Raw genomic sequence first — 16,426 nt, 5'->3', positions numbered from 1 at the left:
GAAATTCTTTTTTTTTTTTTTTTTTTTAAACAGTACAAGTGCTTTTAAAGCTTAATGTTTCCCAACTAAAACTGAACATTTCCTACACCAATGTAAATCTTTTTTTGGGGGCATCTACAACGGGATCCTAGAGGGAAGTCATTCTCCCCCTCTGCTCTGCACTGGTGAGGCCACAACTGGAATACTGTGTCCAGTTCTGGGCTCCCCAGTTCAAGAGGGATAGGGAACTACTGGAAGGAGTCCAGCGAAGGGCAACAAGGATGATCCAAGGATTGGAGCATCTCCCTTATGAGGAAAGGCTCAAAGAGCTGGGGCTCTTTAGCCTGGAGAAGAGAAGGCTGAGGGGAGACCTTATCTATGTTTACAAGTATCTAAAGGGTGGGTTGAAGGAGGATGGAGCCGGACTCTTTTCAGTGGTTTCCAGCGATAGGACGAGGGGCAACGGGCACAAGCTGGAACATGGGAAGTTCCATTTAAATATGAGGAAAAACTTCTTTCCGGTGAGGGTGCCAGAGCCCTGGAACAGGCTGCCCAGGGAGGTGGTGGAGTCCCCTTCTCTGGAGATCTTCAAGCCCCACCTGGATGCAGTCCTGAGTGATGTGCTCTGGGCAACCCTGCTTTGGCAGAGGAGTTGGACTAGATGATCTCTAGAGGTCCCTTCCAACGCTAAAAATCCAGTGAAATTCAGTGAAACAGCGTCCAGCAGAGGGCCACAAAGATGCTCAGCGGGATGGAGCACCTCCCCTATGAAGACAGGCTGGGAGAGCTGGGGTTGTTAAGCCTGGATAAGAGAAGGTTCCGGGGAGACCTCAGAGCAGCCTTCCAATATCTGAAGGGAGCCTACAGGAGAGCCGGAGAGGGACTCTTGGTCAGGAAGTGTAATGACAGGACAAGGGGTGATGGTTTCAAATTGGAAGAGGGGAGATTTAGATTAGATATTAGGAGGAAATTCTTTCCTGTGAGGGTGGCGAGGCACTGGAACAGGTTGCCCAGGGAAGTTGTGGATGCCCCATCCCTGGAAGTGTTCAAGGCCAGGCTGGATGGGGCTTTGAGCAACCTGGTCTGGTGGAGGTGTCCCTGCCCATGGCAGGGGGGTTGGAACTCCATGATCTTTAAGGTCCCTTCCAACTCTAACCATTCTATGATTCTATAATCTTGTAATCCAAATCTGTTTGTTAAAAAGCCAAAGGTATTTAAAACTTCTAGATGTACAAACCGGCCCAATTTGGTTTCAAGCTGCCCTTAAGTTTTACTCTACCTCAGCTGAATAGCTGCTACGTGTATTTATGACTCGGCATGCATCTACTCCCTGTCTTCTAACACAGCATTTATGATATTGAAAACAAGTTTCTTTCCTGAGAAATCATGGGGAAGTGGAGAAAAACGTTACACTGTCAGCTTATAAGTATACTCCACCGACATTGTCATTTACACATCACAGAGAAAGGAAACTAGAGCTTGAACCGAGTTAAAGTGACTTTTTTAATCTTCAGGAAAAAAAAACAAACCCAACTGTCATATTCTATCTTGTACCAAAATGTTTGGATTCAGAGATCAAAGCCCAGTGGCCTGTGCTTTGTTTACCCTTACTGCTCCTCTGTATTAGTAAATGACTCCAGTGGTTCATCTGAAGGATGAATACGAATGAATGAATGCCCGTGTAGAAGAGAATGTTAATTTTCCGGGAGCAAACGAAGACTTTACAAAGGATTTTTTGCTTCGCTATGTAGCAACATGAATAAAAGCACTAGAAATTGGCCCACCTGCCTTAAAGTATAAAAATAAGCTGATTGAATGGCAAAATGATGTATTTTTTTTTGCATGTTACGAACAAGGCTCATTTCGGAGTTAGTACCTCGCTTTAGTCATGAAGACATCCATATTTTCAGTCAACTTTATTGATAAAATAAGTTTACTGTACAGTACACAATTCTAGCCGTAACTTCTTTTCAAGCTATCTGCATTACAAAAATAACAGGTATGCAATGAAAAATAGTCACTCCACACACCCTGCAGGTTCTTTAAAATCCTAAAGTGATCAGATCAGGGGAATGACAGGGGAGACATATCAAACGTGAAGACTAGGCATAGATAAATTAAGTCACATTTTTTTTTTTTAATTTACAAAAATAAACACTAATCAAGCATTATTTCATAATAGAGCAACCTTAAAGAACTGCCACAGACTAACAACCCCTTCTCTGCTGTACTGGTCTGGAGACTGTATTTGAAAGTCAGCCATAAAAATGAATTCAGCATTAAATAGATATAAATGCCTCTGATACCAGTCAACGGCTGAAAAGACGCTTCTAAAAAGAATAACTTAATCAACTGAACCCAAAACTTCTTGGAAGTTTGCAACAGCAAAACGCTCCATTAAAAAAAAAGACGTTGCTTCTGATAAGTCACCAGCTTGCAAGCTACGGTAGAAATGCAAAATCTTAATTACAGAAGCATTGGCAAAGTGTTACAGAAAATAATAGCAGACAAATAGATTTTGTGCTTGGGCTAAAACATTCACCAAAAAATTCCCCCCAGGTTTTTAGCAAGTTTTGAAATTATTACAACTCTTTCTTTTTTTTCCCCCCATGTACATGAACGTCCTCAATATATTCTTCAGCCTAGAAACAAGCAAAGATGTCTGGAAAGAGAAGCAGCAGTTTCTCCATTTATAAAAAAACGCAGTGAAGATTTAGAGAGCTTGATTTATCTGTCCTTTCAAACGCATTTCCCAGTATATGTACTAGTTAATTGAAAACTAGCATTTACTGTCCCTGCTAAATGCTCCTTTCACACTGCTTCACTTGTTTCTCTTAAAGGCGCTACGGGAAGGGGGGAGTAACCGACAGCAACAGAATAAAAATATTAAGCTCCCTACAAATTAGTTCACTGGGCACTGAAAGTTCACCCTTAGACCCGTGGTGCATTTATGCTGAGCCCAGGGAAGTTGTACCGAGTCAGACGAAGCTGTATTTAAAACTGACACACTTAGAAGTGCTTGATGCTTAATTCCTTTTGCGTTGTTGCAACTGAAAATCAAATTTGATTAAATGACAGTTGATTTCAGAGTAGGAGTTCAAATCATTGTGCTAGGTGAGTTATTAATCAGTGAAAATAATCAACTGCGGGTGGTATTTGTAGATCTACAGTTTTCTGTGGTTGAAAGCTTTCCCTCTGCTGCTTTGAGTATGCTTTCCAAGTAAGGAATACATTAATGTGCTGGACAAAAAGTGATGATACACATCAATACTAGGAATGTTCTTGCTGCTTTGACCAAGAAGCGGTAGTCTGACAAACAAAAGGCAAATACGAATTATTTCAGCACCTCTTTACTACAAGCCTGTCTTGCGTAGCCCGTCTATTGTATCTGCATATGATATAAGCTGCACTTTGATCTAGAAAAGTCAATTCCTTTTCACTTCTGCAAGTACTTCAGGATTAAAAGCAAGCAGTCTATTTGTCAGTATAACATATTGAATCTCTTCCCAGTGCAAACATAACGCATACCTGAAATTTACTTAACCTTCCTCACGGCTGTTTAGTACTTAAAGAAAAATTAAGAGTATCGACTGCAGGCATGCAGGCTGCCGGCTTTGCCGTAGAGCTTCTCCCTCCTTCCTCCAACCACCTTTCTGCTGCTGCTGTTTGGGTGCTTTCAAATTGCTGTTTCCCAGTCAGGAAGTTTAAGAGAGAAGAGAAGAAATTGATGGGACTAATGTGGCTTCTCACCTATAGAGAACTGAGCCTGGTTATCTCTCATAAAAGTAAAAGTTAAGGCAGAATGATACTGTGCTGTGTTCCAGAAAGCAATAAAGTGGGAGCAGCTCTTGTTTTGAAAATACAATTAAGTATACATATTTTAAACAATCTTGTTCAATTTAAAAAAAAAAAAAATAAAAAAAAAAAATGAACAACTGCAAAAGCATTGCTTATGCTTAAGACAACTGGCCTTATTTCAACAGGATACTCTGTGGCTAGCTACCAGAAATCCTGAAGTTTTATGGTGCCTATGTACCCTTTTCATTAAACAGATTTGTTGCAAAATGAGATTTTTTTAAAAAAAAACCAAAACAAAAACTTATTACAAGGAAAAAACGTAATGTGGCTCATGCACAAAGCATATTCTTAAGTTACTAGCCGTTAGCCAGAAATCAGACTTTAAATCTTACCTTTATTATATAATAGGTGCACTGAAACTTTGTATGAGCAGTAATTTCTAGAAATTACGTGAAATCTTGTCTTACCTGTAAAATGACTTCATACAAAAATAATTCCCAATTCAGCGAGTGCATTAGTCCACTTCCTACTGAAGTTAGACCTATGGCAATTAATCTGTCATTTGGCTTTTGAGGAATACCAATTTTAATTTATTTTATGCAGTATAAAAGCCACTAAACTGGAATTTAAGATACATGAGCTTGCTGGTGCCCTATTCAGTAACAAGTGCTTGACGAGTGACCCCTGATGCTCCGTTTGTAAAGTGTGCAATTGAAGCTTGTTGACTTCCACAGTCTTTAGCTTTTCCTCAGGCTCAAATCACTGGTTGTTACTAATCCTGACAGAGATGTGCTCTCTGATGCATCTTCTTTCTTGAGGTTCAGGAATGATTCTCTAGTTATTTGAAGAATTTCTCTCAAGCCTTTGTTTTCTTGCTATAACCCAAGGAAGAAAAGGCATTTAATAGAACTCCAGAAAGAAGTCAACTATGTTAATAATCTCCCCTCTCCTCTTCTCCAAACATATGTATAAGGATTAAAATACTGATTTGCAATCAGGTAGTGCTATGTTATCTTCTAAAACAACATCAGGTTTCTGACCTTCTTGCTCTTTTGAATGTGCATTAAGCATAAAAAAAAAAAAGAAAAAAAGATCAAAACACAAAGATGGGTAAGAAAAGGGTAATTAAGTTCAAATGTTGCATTTAAAAAAAAAAAAAAAATCTTTGCAAGCACTTAATTAAAGAGCAATAGTGTTGATCTTCCAATAATACGCAATGGAGAATCCCCCCAAAAGCACAAAATTATTATTAAAAAAATAATAATATTACAAGCCAAAGGCAGGGGGAATTATTATTTGCATACTAGTGTCTTATTCTGATGAATTTGTATTATATCCTAGCTCATTGCTGCACTCAGACGTAAAGAGAAAACCAGTACATAAATACTGATAAATAAATACTGATAATAAATCACTGATTTCTGCTGAAGAAGTATCACCTATGCAGGACTCGAGAGTAAGCTATAGTGGGGAAAATACTACTTACAGCCCACTCAATAAGGGAAGTGTAGCAAAACAGCAGCGTAAGTGAATGGTACAGTAACTCAACAGAAATAACCGTGATAACATCCACTCCCTTGCTATTTGTGCCGTTGCTGTTTTGTTTCATACTTACCTCAAGCTGAATGATCCGTTCCTGCTCTTTACAGCCATGCTTTTCATCAATTTCAATGGCTTTTCTCATTACTGCTGCCATTTCTGTAATTTGGTCCACGTGCACTTGCAGCTCCTAAGACATAAAGTGATGAAAGCTTTAGTAATGTATTTTCTGCATTACTAAAAATAAGCAAAACATTAAATATGTATTTTATCCGCTGTGTCACTGAATAAAAATACAAACATGGACCTAAATTTGTGAAAACAGATGAGCTCTAACTTTACAGCATGAGTAGCCACTGTGGTTCATTCAAGTTCATTCAAGTTCATTCAAGTAAATCTGGCTTGCGACACAGTGATCCCTTTCATTAGAATTTTACATTAAAAATAAATAAAAATGCTTATGTTACTGTCTTGCGTAGCGTCCACATCTTCCAAGTGGCTGTAAGTCAGCCATGTGCTTCCTCTGACAAGTGTGCTTCCTCTTGCTACTGTGTTGCAAGAGTTGATGTACATCATTTTGGATATCCAGAAAGACTAAATTCATCTAAGTACAGCAGGGTCTGGGACATTCTTTCCATTTCTTTGAAACCTGATCTCAAGCCTGGTACAGCCAGTACCAGCCCACGGGTAGGCATTTATCTCTTAAAAAGATCAGGTGAAGTAGTCATCCTTACTATGTCATAGATTAGGAAACTGGGATTTGTCCTTCGCTTTTTTTTTTTTAGATACTTAAAATTGAATCCAATTCCAGCTCATCTGTGGTCTGGACTTCAGAGGTCCTTGTCCTCGCTGAATTGTAAGAAAAACTTGCGTGTCCTGACTGATCACTTCGTAATGCTGTAGGGTACATTCCTGCTCTAGATAACTAACTACCACATCTTGCTGAGAGATTCAAGAAGGAGGAAAAAAATAGTTTGCTCTTGTCCTGCTCCGCTGTCAGGAGTTGGACGATAGGAACCATTAACATGGGCGTTAACAGCCTTTTGCAAGGAAGCCAGATTTTTAGACAACCTTCACTGTTTGCAGAGAAGTGATCTCTTGCCTGGACCTTGCTAGTTCAGGTGACAGCTTATTTTCTCACTGGCGAACCTACCAGCCAGAAGTGCTTAAAGGGTCACTACTGCAGGTATGGATAAAGAGCCTATGCCTTTGGCATTTGTTGCTGTTCGGTTAAGCCGAATACTTTAATGGTATTTCCAGAAGGTTTTCTTTTTCTTTTCCTCAACTTCTCCTTTACTCCAACTCTACTATCGTGCCAGCCTATCTTTAGACAAAATTCCCAATAGCTACTAACTAGTATCAGGAAAAGCAGAACAGTAGGAGTGAAATGAAGAATGGTATAGACTAAAGTTAAATCCCACCTTTAAATTACGAGTTTGACTGGAGCTCCATACATCTAGCAGATGATCAGCTTGCCTTTAAACTTCCAGAAATTATTAAAGTACCATAAAGGACCACCTCACTTGGAATCATAAACTTAACCTGACCAAAACAAATATACTTTTCTATAACCAACACTGGCCCTTTCCATCTTTTTCTTCTCTGCCGTTCCAATTGCCAAAGCTATGGTGTAGCTGTTTACTCATTAAATGCCCACTCACAGCATAGAGGGGAGAAGAAAAAAAAAAAGCAGCAACTTGCTGTGAATCTTCTTCTTCTCAATTTGCAGTGAAGGTCACGACGTGAAAGATTTTTTTCAATGAAAACCTAAATTTAGCTTGAAAGAAATCTGTGATCAGCAGTAAAAGAATAAGTTGGCAATGATGTACCCTTGAGCAGGCCTGGGAAAGAGTTAGTGGTTTTTATTTTATGTTGCTGTCCTCCCTACTTCCTATTTTGCCAGCTTACGCGGCATCTTGATCAGTACAATTTACGGCCTGTTCCAAGGTCACTGACATTAGATCAGATACTAACAGAATATTTTAAGATTCCAGACTGGGAGGCAGAGGTGTAAAACTTGGATGCTGTAATATCAAACAATGCAATCAAAGTGTTTCTTGAGGAAGATAGCCTCAAACATCTACGAACGCTTTTTGTATCACTCTCCTTTTTATTTGCCATATATTTTTTTTTTTCTGTTTGGAGAAAAAAAACAACACACGTTTTTAGGGCTCATTTCAGTTGACTGAATTCAAACAGCACGCTTAGATCAGGGTCATTACTACCAACACACACTTTTCTCATACGTACAACACTGCTAAAAGAAATTGGTTTTCTGTTTAAAGTAGGTGGTTGTTGGTCTGCAGAAATCAATGATTTTTTTAATAATCTTATGTAAATAAGCACTAAAGTTAATAGCTGCGACTTCAGAGAACATCGATTACTGGTAACAACAAGATTAATTCCTTATTATGATGGATTTATTAGTTAATAGGAGAGAAGCATTTAAAGACTGCTTCAAGATTGTTCAATCTTACTGCATGTGAAGGCTGGTCAGAAGAAGAAACAATGAAATTTCCAAAATCCTAAGTGTCAGGATAAGGGTTATAAATCCTCAGGCATTCTTGTGGGATGAGATATAACCAAAATGATAAAGCCTAAATCTCCTGTTTAAATAATATTCTTTGTGTGTTTTTGGTTTTGGTTTGTGGTGGTGTTCATTGGTTTGTTTTGGTTTTTTTGTTTTTTTTTGTTTTTTTGTTTTTTTGTTTTTTTTTTACCCCAAGCTTTTAACCCATAGGAGTGTTCCTAAATGAAATTTCAAAGTCCATTTCAGGACAGATATAATTTTACCCTCTTGTCTTGGATATAAATTTATACTCCCTGAGGCTGTAAGATATGTTACACTATATACTGAGGTAACTTCTTTTGAAAAGGATATATACCTATCATTTTTTAGGCACTTATGTTAAAAGATACAGTTCTAACCCAGTAAATTCTTTCATATCCATCTAAGTAGTCCCATTGATTTCAATGGCACTAATTACATGCATGTGATTTTGTAAGGAGATAAGAATTTCACTGAATTTCACTGAATTTTTTTAGAGTTGGAAGGGACCGTATAGATCATCTAGTCCAACTCCCCTGCTGAAGCAGGATTGCTTAGAGAATGCTACTCAGGACTGCATCCAGGCGGGTCTTGAAAATCTCCAAAAAGGGGACTCCACAACCTCCCTGGGCAGCCTGTTCCAGGGCTCTGGCACCCTCACCGTGAAGAAATTCTTTCTCATATTCGAGTGGAACCTCCTATGTTCCAGCTTGTGCCCGCTGCCCCTCGTCCTGTCACTGGGAACCACTGAAAAGAGTCTGGCTCCCTCCTCCTTCAACCCACCCTTGAGATACTTATAGGCATTAATAAGGCATTAATAAGAAAGCATCAAATTCTTAAGCTTTGCTTTCCTGGTATGCAGACCCTAACTCTATTTTGCAGACTCAGTTTGTTGAGGTCAATGATGATGTAATACTTAAAACTAATGTTTGTCTACACAGTTACAGTGCTGTCTGATGATTATGTTTCATTTCCAGTGTAAAACAGTACTTTGATAGAAAGCTCCTGCTTAGATCTGTTAGTGACCTAGTATCGTGAATTTTTCTGAAAATATATTTGAAAAGCCTTAACTATATATTAACGCTATAGAAACATACATTAATCCTATATGAAGCTGTTGAATACTCATGTATACCTCGCTGATGCTAGTGTACAAAAATGTTGCTTGACAGCACTTAGCATTTCTTGTTTTCAAAAGCCATAAGATGAAGCATACCTAATACCAGCAACTTTCACCACCCTTCAAGCATCTCAAGCTGCCCTAGATTCTACTTAGCAATCCCGACTAGTACTGAAGCAAGAACCAAGCGCTGAAGCAGGAAAGAGTAGAAATGTACAGTTATTCAACATTCAAAAGATCTTTTAAAATTTTTTTTTTTTAATTCACAGTACTTTGGGGAAAGAAATATTTTAACATTGAATTTAAAAAACTTACTCCTCCTACTCTCCCCAGTAAGTGCAGGTTTACTAATTATTTGTTGGGATTCACAAGTGTAAGTTAAAGCCAGTCTAAATGCTTGAACGTTACTGAGATCTACAGGTATCTGGAACTATAATAGGGCAGTTGCCTTAAAAACCTAGGCAAAACAAAAGTCATTAAGTAGAGACAGTAACAAAATGCTACTTGATAAAAGCTTAAATAAATCAGAAGCCAGTAAGGTTGACTTACTAGACTGATCAAGTTTCCTGTCTGAAACCAGATTGCATGAATCAGATTATAAAAATTATGACTTCTTAGTACAATGATGAAAAAACTCAGACAAAATAAGCTCTGAATTGATCCACTACAAACTAACTGAAGAGTTAACTAAAAAAACAAAGGCAAAAAAAAAGAAGTCATTACCTTGGAATGTTGGTCTTTTAACTTCATTATTATACTTGGATCATCCTTCTTGCTTGCCATAAGCAACCTAAACATCTGTTCCCTGTACTTGCTCATTATGAGTTCCAAAGCAGACTGATGTTCTTCAAGAGATGTGCGTAGTTCTACAAATACAATTTTAAATTCAGTTAAACAGAGAACTGAAACACAATGCAAATGTACTTCAGCTCGAGAAAACTGAAATAAGCCCTTAACTGAGTGTCCCCTCTCCTTGCACCATAAAACCTGCATAGGCTCTGCAAATGTCTGCAGTGGTGACTGCCCTGGGAAAATTCTTTTTCAGTCAGAAACAGAAAGTCCTTTGTTAACATGACTTCATATTCAGTTCCTTTAGCTGATACAAGCCATTCTGAGTGTAGCTGAGGAGAGCTTTACTCTAGCCACTATAAGCAACACTGCACAAAAGCTGGAAAGAAGTTTACAGATCTGTTTTAATCTGCAGCTTGGTAAAATAAGAGTTAAAAAAAAAATGCTTGTGTTCAAAATATACTAAGTCAAGGACAAATAACACCTGAGATAAGACAAGATTCTTATGAATCAAGATCACTGACTCCTTTGATGAAAATAATTGTTGGAATACCTAAAGTATTCCAGGAGGAACAGTATATTCCTAGTGTACAGAATTCCAGAAAGAAGTATACTACTGCACTTACACTATAACTTGTCCTTACTGCTCCTAAATTAGTTATTTTTAGCAGTGGGAAAACACACTTCCAAACAGATACCTATATTGCAGAATTAAGTTCTATTTATCTCCTTACTTGTGCTGAACATTAGATAAGGACTGAAAAAGTAATTTTCCACAACTAGTTTTTTTTTGTTAATTGTAGTCCCATGGTTGGACATTAGGACTCTGTATTATATTACATTATGTTCAGTTAAACTGAAAAATTAAGATTAGAAGAAAAAAATTCTTCTACAATAATATTTTGAGAATAGACCAATGGTAAAAGTCTCGCTGATTCCAGTGGTGCAGGCTGGAACTTGAAAAGTTAAAGAATAGTCCAGTCTTACCTTTATTCTCCTGTTGCAATTCCCTGATCTGTCTGTTTTCCTGTTGGATACCCATTACCAACGTAGACCGAGGACGATGTCTTGCTACTTCATTGAGCTCTTGAATTTCTTCTTGGTACTAGTTATTAAAAATAACACAACATATTTAAGTAACTGAAGGCAAGCATTACTTGGCAAGTTAACAAAGGACCGGTTCTAATGTCAGTCAAAGCGTGTAAGCAGCAAGATATTGCTTGTTTTAAAACAATTATATAATACAAAAAAAAAAGCTTCTGAAGGTAGTGCTAACTTACTGCCCTTTAGAGACACTAAAGTATCACCTTTGTTTTTAAACAAGTTTCATACCTCAGATGTGTGTGGTGGGCACGATTAACCTTCAATTAATGTGGGTCAAATTCACCATCAAGTAAGTTAAAACTGATATACGTATGGTAAAGAAAAAACATGGGGTATAAACCTCTAGATATTTACTGTGGCTTCCCAATACCTTACACAACAAGGTTGTACGGCTGCAAGTCACACGGACCTGAATTAATAGATCCTGACTGAGCAAATACAATACTCTCGATTTGAAGTCAGCCTCTGAGTCAGGTTCCAGCCTCTCCATGATTAGTTTTACAGGGATGAAGCACATGCAGGGTTTTATTATTTTACAGACCTATTAACGTGGCCTGTGTTCTATTAAAATGACAGGGTGATCTCCCGTATGGAAAGTCAGTAGACACCTTTATATTTTTCCAGAAGTTCTCTAGTGAAAGTCAGACTCAGTCTATCAACATGCCTTGGACAGTTTAACATCAGAATGGAAACGATCACGAATAAGCTTAAGAGGGTACTTTGAAACAAAAGGAGACCGTGAAAAGATCAACTATTCTCAACAGAAGAAAGCATGACAGGACTTCTGTATGATTAAATGTGCACCTTGAAATTAATAAAACAAGTAGCATTTCACAGAAGAGCAAAAACAACACAGCACACAACGATTTGTAAGATAACAACACCGTATCTACCAGTGTTCTTCAAATAAATGCTAATTTTCAATATTTAATAATTATTTCAATATTTAGAGTACCAGAGAAAACTTCTTCACAGGATTAAACTAAATATATAAAAAACCTATTTTTAGATCATAGTCACATCTATAATGAAAATACTTAGTATGGTATTAAAGGATTAACCGAACAACATACTGATTCTACATTCTACTGTAGCACACAAAAATTACTTTAAATTATGTGCTTCCAAGTTGTTCTTTTAACGGAGTAAACAAAGTTGAAAAACAAACCTGTTTCATTGCTTCAACCCGCTTGTTAAGAGCTGTAGTCTGTTCAATAAGAGCTTCTGCGGCATTGTCGTGTTCCCTTAGCCGTTCCACCAGTGCTTTCGCATCTGCTAAGGCTTTTTCAATTGTGCAACTCATTTCTAAAGATTAGAAATTTATTATTCACCACCTGTTTGCTACACAGAGAACAGCTATCTATGTGATATATAATTTTTTTTAAGTCTAAAGCAGCTGAATACAACCTTTCCCTCAGAAACACCCAGATATTTTGTTGTCTTTTATGAGTAGGAAAAAATTATATATCTTAAATTATATATCTTGAGAATACCCCAAAGTCTGCCTTTCCTTTTCCTCCTTTTTAATTGCTGTTGAGACTATATATCAGAGTAAGGAAATGAAAGTAAACTTTGTGTTGTGAGAAGAGTATCAGTATACTAAGTGCAAAAGGAGGACTGTTGAACATATGGAAACTGAGCGGTGCATGTCCTTCTGTAAGTAGCAAAGGGGAAAAAAAAAAGAATATTACGTTAACTATTTCATTTTTTAATGTGCCCTCCTACCAGTCAAATATACTTCAAGATATTTGAGGAGTATAAATCCAGCACAAAAGAGAATGCCAAAGGACTACAGCTGGCTAGAATATTTTGATGAATTAAATCAGCAGAGAAGGAACAGCTCAAAGTGACAGAGTAGAGAAAAATACTCAGGAAAAAATTCAGAAAACTAAAGCTTGTGTTTTCTTGGTGTCTATAGATGAACACAAACATCACTGCATGGAATGAAACTGTAAAATTTTCAACAGGATAGAAAAAGACAGCAACTTCGTTAAGAAAAAGAACAGACTGCATAGTTAAAATACCAACCTTCTAATTGCAGTAGTTTGTTAGCAGAAATTACCTAGCAGAATTGCTAAACTTGTGAAATGCTTGTACATACTAGCATTTCCAAAACCACTGGGCTTTACACTGTATTTTTTCACACTCATCAAGTTCCATAACATAGATTAAGTTTCAAGACCAAGATTTTCAGCCTAACTTTTTGGTTTTTTAAGAAACCTTGCACTTTTTTTACTGAACGGGGAATCTACTTAAACTCCTTGAACAGTTCTTCAGCAATCAGCCAGCAACTATAAAGGCTTACTAGAGTTATAAGCCTAATTAATATACAGCTTGATATTTGTTTCAGGAAACTTTCTAAGGTACTGAAAGAATCGGCTAAATCCATTTCTTAGCCAGGCCGTTTGCCTAAAGAAGAGATTTTATTTTAAGCATAAAAGGTCAGTGAGCCTTCCTTGAGCTACAGGAAAAAAATCTGCTCCAAGTTGATTTCCTGACTTTCTTAGGCACCTTGACAAATCATAGCCTAGGATCTTTTAAGCCAAGCTTAAAGAAATCCTCACATTTTCCCCAACTGACGTTTCCCCACTGTACCAGGTAAGTAATACAAGTAAGGATAATTCAAACACCAGAAATTCTACCATTCCCCTCAAAATATTTACAAACATAGCATGAATATCTTGCCCTTATCCATTAAGGTGAGGGAAAACTAAGCAAGACTAACTAAGCAGAGTTTGAAATGTTCTCTCTGAAGAGCTCTTGTGCGCCCAGAATGCCCTGCAAGGTCCAACCTCTCAAAAGCATTTTAATTTGGTAATTTCATTAGCTGCTCCCTCTGCTCTGAGGAGCACGTTTAATACTCTTTTAATGTAGAAGGGTCTTTCAGAGACCCTACCATCACAGAAAGGTTGAGGCTTGTTTACTGACAAAACGCTTCCATTAAGTGAGCTTCGTGTATGCCCAGAGCGCAACTATTTTAATCTGTGTTTTCTGTGCTACACCTGTTATAGAAAGCATTAGCATTTTGACATATACAAGTTTCCTATACGCATGGTAATATTAATTCCTTCCTGTTTATCAACTAGAGTTTTCATTTTAACTTTCATGTGATGTGTATATGTGTTTGAGGCATCAAGTCAGACTGGTGTGTTATCACAGATAATTAATATATTGACTCTGGTTTAGCAGTTTAAGCTCTTTTTAATATTATGTAGATAGAGATCATACTGCATTATTTTTAAACATCTGCTTTTCTTGCTCCTCATTTCTCCTTCCAATTCTGGTCTCATATTCTTACTGGACTACAAAAATATCCCAGACAAAGGATGACCTTCCACACTAGCTGGCTAAACTATTACTTAACAGAAATTGATTTAATCAGATCCATATTTAAGAATTTGAAGAGCAGTCTTTAACTCAATTCACGGCTGATGAATCCTCTAGCCAGCACAAACAAAGCCTCTCAGGCTTCTCCATGAGCTTGGAATACATTTGGCATTCAGACTACAACGCAGTTAACGCCTCTGATAATTTGTAGGCATCAATACAAATTTTTAAACACAGTATATATTCACCCTCCCATGCACTTTCTCATTTAGACCCAACCACACAAGATAAAAAGAGACTAATTTGTAGTGAAGCCACTGGGGCTCTTTTTCACAGCAAACGAGTTGGGGAAGACACGTGTGAGCTTTGTGTGAAAGGCAGGCAGGCAAATTCCACAACTATCCACCTGTCACTGCGCAGCAGCCTCAGCGGGCCAGAGGTCATCTCCTACTTTCAGGCAGGATTTGTATCCAAAAAGGAGAGTTATTATTTGTATCACGGTAACTCGTAGTGGCTCCAAATCTTAACTAGGGTTCCTTTGGGCAAGACATCGGCCCTAATCCTTGGAATTTAAAAATTCTCTGTAGTTGCTCATCTGGCTGCCTGCAAAAAACAAAACTTTTGTCTTAAGTCACAGATTGAGATCTATTTTAGGTTAACCTGGACGCTTACAGAAAAAAAAAAAACCTCCAACCAATTAAGGAAATATATTTTTGATTCAAATAAATTTGTATTGTATATTCTTTTTATAAGCGTGGGGACTATAGTAGCTAAACTTAATGATTCCTGAACTCTACCCTACAAGTTGCAAATACATTTGTTAGCCTGCAATCTTACCAACAGGGTCAACAGGTAGCAAGAGCAACAGCTCAAGCAACATAGCAATACTGCTACTACATATTCATTTCCTGTCACTTCCTGCTATTTACTAATTGCTTTCATTATCAAATTCGGCTGCCTTAAAAAAAAAAAAACCAACAAAAAACAAAACACCAAAGAATAAAGATTTCCCCCCCCCCCCCCTCCTCTAGTTTTCTGCCTCTTCTTTCTTTTCTAACCTTACTGAAAATTACCCTTTCCCCATAGCTTAACGTTTCGGGGGGGGGGGTGTCTGTGTCTATGTGCTGAGGAGGCGGCTCCTGTCGCCGCCAGGCCCAGCCCGTACCGGGAGTCACCACCGCCCGTTCACACACACCGGGCCCACCTGCCGTTTTCCGCGCCGGCCGTGGGCGGGGAGCGGCGGGGCGGCAGCTCCCCCCTCAGGGAGGGTCGTCTCCTCCCCTCCCCGCCACAACGGACGCTGAGGCACGCCGCTCAGCACCGTCGCGACACCGGCACCTGCCGCGGGGAGGCGAGGGCCGATGAAAGCTCCCTTCCACAGCCGGCACGACTGTAACGACGGGTAACGGGGGGGGGGGGTGTTGGGGGGGGTGTCTCCTCCTCCTCCCTCGCACCTCTCGTGACGTCACAGCCCAACGCGTGTCCGTTGGACTCCCAAGCACCCGACGGCGGCAACAGCGCACCCCCTCCCTCCCTCCCTCCCTCCCTCCTCCTCCTCCTCCTTTCCCCCCGCCGCCCGCCGGGCTGCCCCCAAACGCCCCTTCCCCGCCTCACACCACTCACTCATGACCGGCGGCTTCGGCTAGCGGCCGGGGTTGAAGCCCCGACCGGCCCGGCTCGGCCCGCCCCGCTGTCAAATGGCGGCGGGCGGCAGGGGGAGAAGCGGAGGAGGAGGAGGGGCGGAGGAGGAGCGTCCCCGCCAGGGGGAGGGACGGTGTGAGGCCAGGGCAGCCGCGCTCCCTGCCGGCCGTACCGGGCGCTCCCCCGTCCGCCCGCCCCCGCCGCGCTCTCCAGAGGACACCGTTTCTCTCCTCCCCCCTCCAGTTCTCGCGAGAGACTCCTTCCGCCCCTTGTCCTCGCTTCCCTATTGGCTACCTCCCCCGCTACCTTCTATTGGCAGACCCCTCTGCCACTCGCCCCTCTCCGAGCGTCTCGCGAGATTACCGGGCTCCTCCCTCTCCGGAGCGCCTGGCGGCGGGGCGGCCCGCGGCCGGGCGGAGGGACGGGTGGCGGGTATGGGAGGTGGCGGTGAGTGAGGCCAGGCAGCCGCCGGGGCCCAGGGTGGCCGGCGCCGCCGCGGCCGGGGAGGTGTGAGGGGAGGGGGGGAGGAAAGGAAGGGGAGAGGCGCTCCCCCCGCCAGCGCTGGGGGAGCCACTCTGCCA

At 40.1% G+C, this 16,426-nt stretch overlaps 1 protein-coding gene across 2 annotated transcripts; it reads right to left on the bottom strand.

Moving 5' to 3' along the window:
* Positions 1 to 1,886: 1,886 nt before the first annotated feature.
* On the bottom strand, positions 1,887 to 15,916 carry FGFR1OP2 (FGFR1 oncogene partner 2). 2 transcript variants are annotated; one of them, XM_074168239.1, is made up of 6 exons: positions 15,828 to 15,916; positions 12,046 to 12,182; positions 10,761 to 10,878; positions 9,708 to 9,850; positions 5,393 to 5,506; positions 1,887 to 4,652 (listed from the first exon to the last, which is right to left on the bottom strand). In XM_074168239.1, the coding sequence occupies exons 1-6, from the start codon at positions 15,829 to 15,831 to the stop codon at positions 4,515 to 4,517; spliced, it is 654 nt and encodes a 217-aa protein (XP_074024340.1). In that variant the 5' UTR covers positions 15,832 to 15,916; the 3' UTR covers positions 1,887 to 4,514. The 2 variants fall into 2 exon arrangements, with proteins under 2 accessions (XP_074024340.1, XP_074024341.1); XM_074168240.1 differs by lacking the exon at positions 15,828 to 15,916 and adding an exon at positions 15,370 to 15,449.
* Positions 15,917 to 16,426: the final 510 nt, after the last annotated feature.

This window comes from Numenius arquata, chromosome 2, assembly GCF_964106895.1.
Source record: "Numenius arquata chromosome 2, bNumArq3.hap1.1, whole genome shotgun sequence".
Lineage (NCBI taxonomy): Eukaryota > Metazoa > Chordata > Aves > Charadriiformes > Scolopacidae > Numenius > Numenius arquata.
Note: the sequence above shows the minus strand (reverse complement) of the source record. Positions and strands in the feature narration are given on the sequence as shown.

What these genes read in the sequence shown, in the direction of transcription:
- FGFR1OP2 (XM_074168239.1), bottom strand. An exon ending in GGGTTGAAGCAATGAAACAG is followed by an intron (nt 10,879 to 12,045) that starts GTTTGTTTTTCA and finishes TTTAATAACTAG; the next exon opens with TACCAAGAAGAAATTCAAGA. An exon ending in AACGGATCATTCAGCTTGAG is followed by an intron (nt 4,653 to 5,392) that starts GTAAGTATGAAA and finishes CTTGGGTTATAG; the next exon opens with CAAGAAAACAAAGGCTTGAG.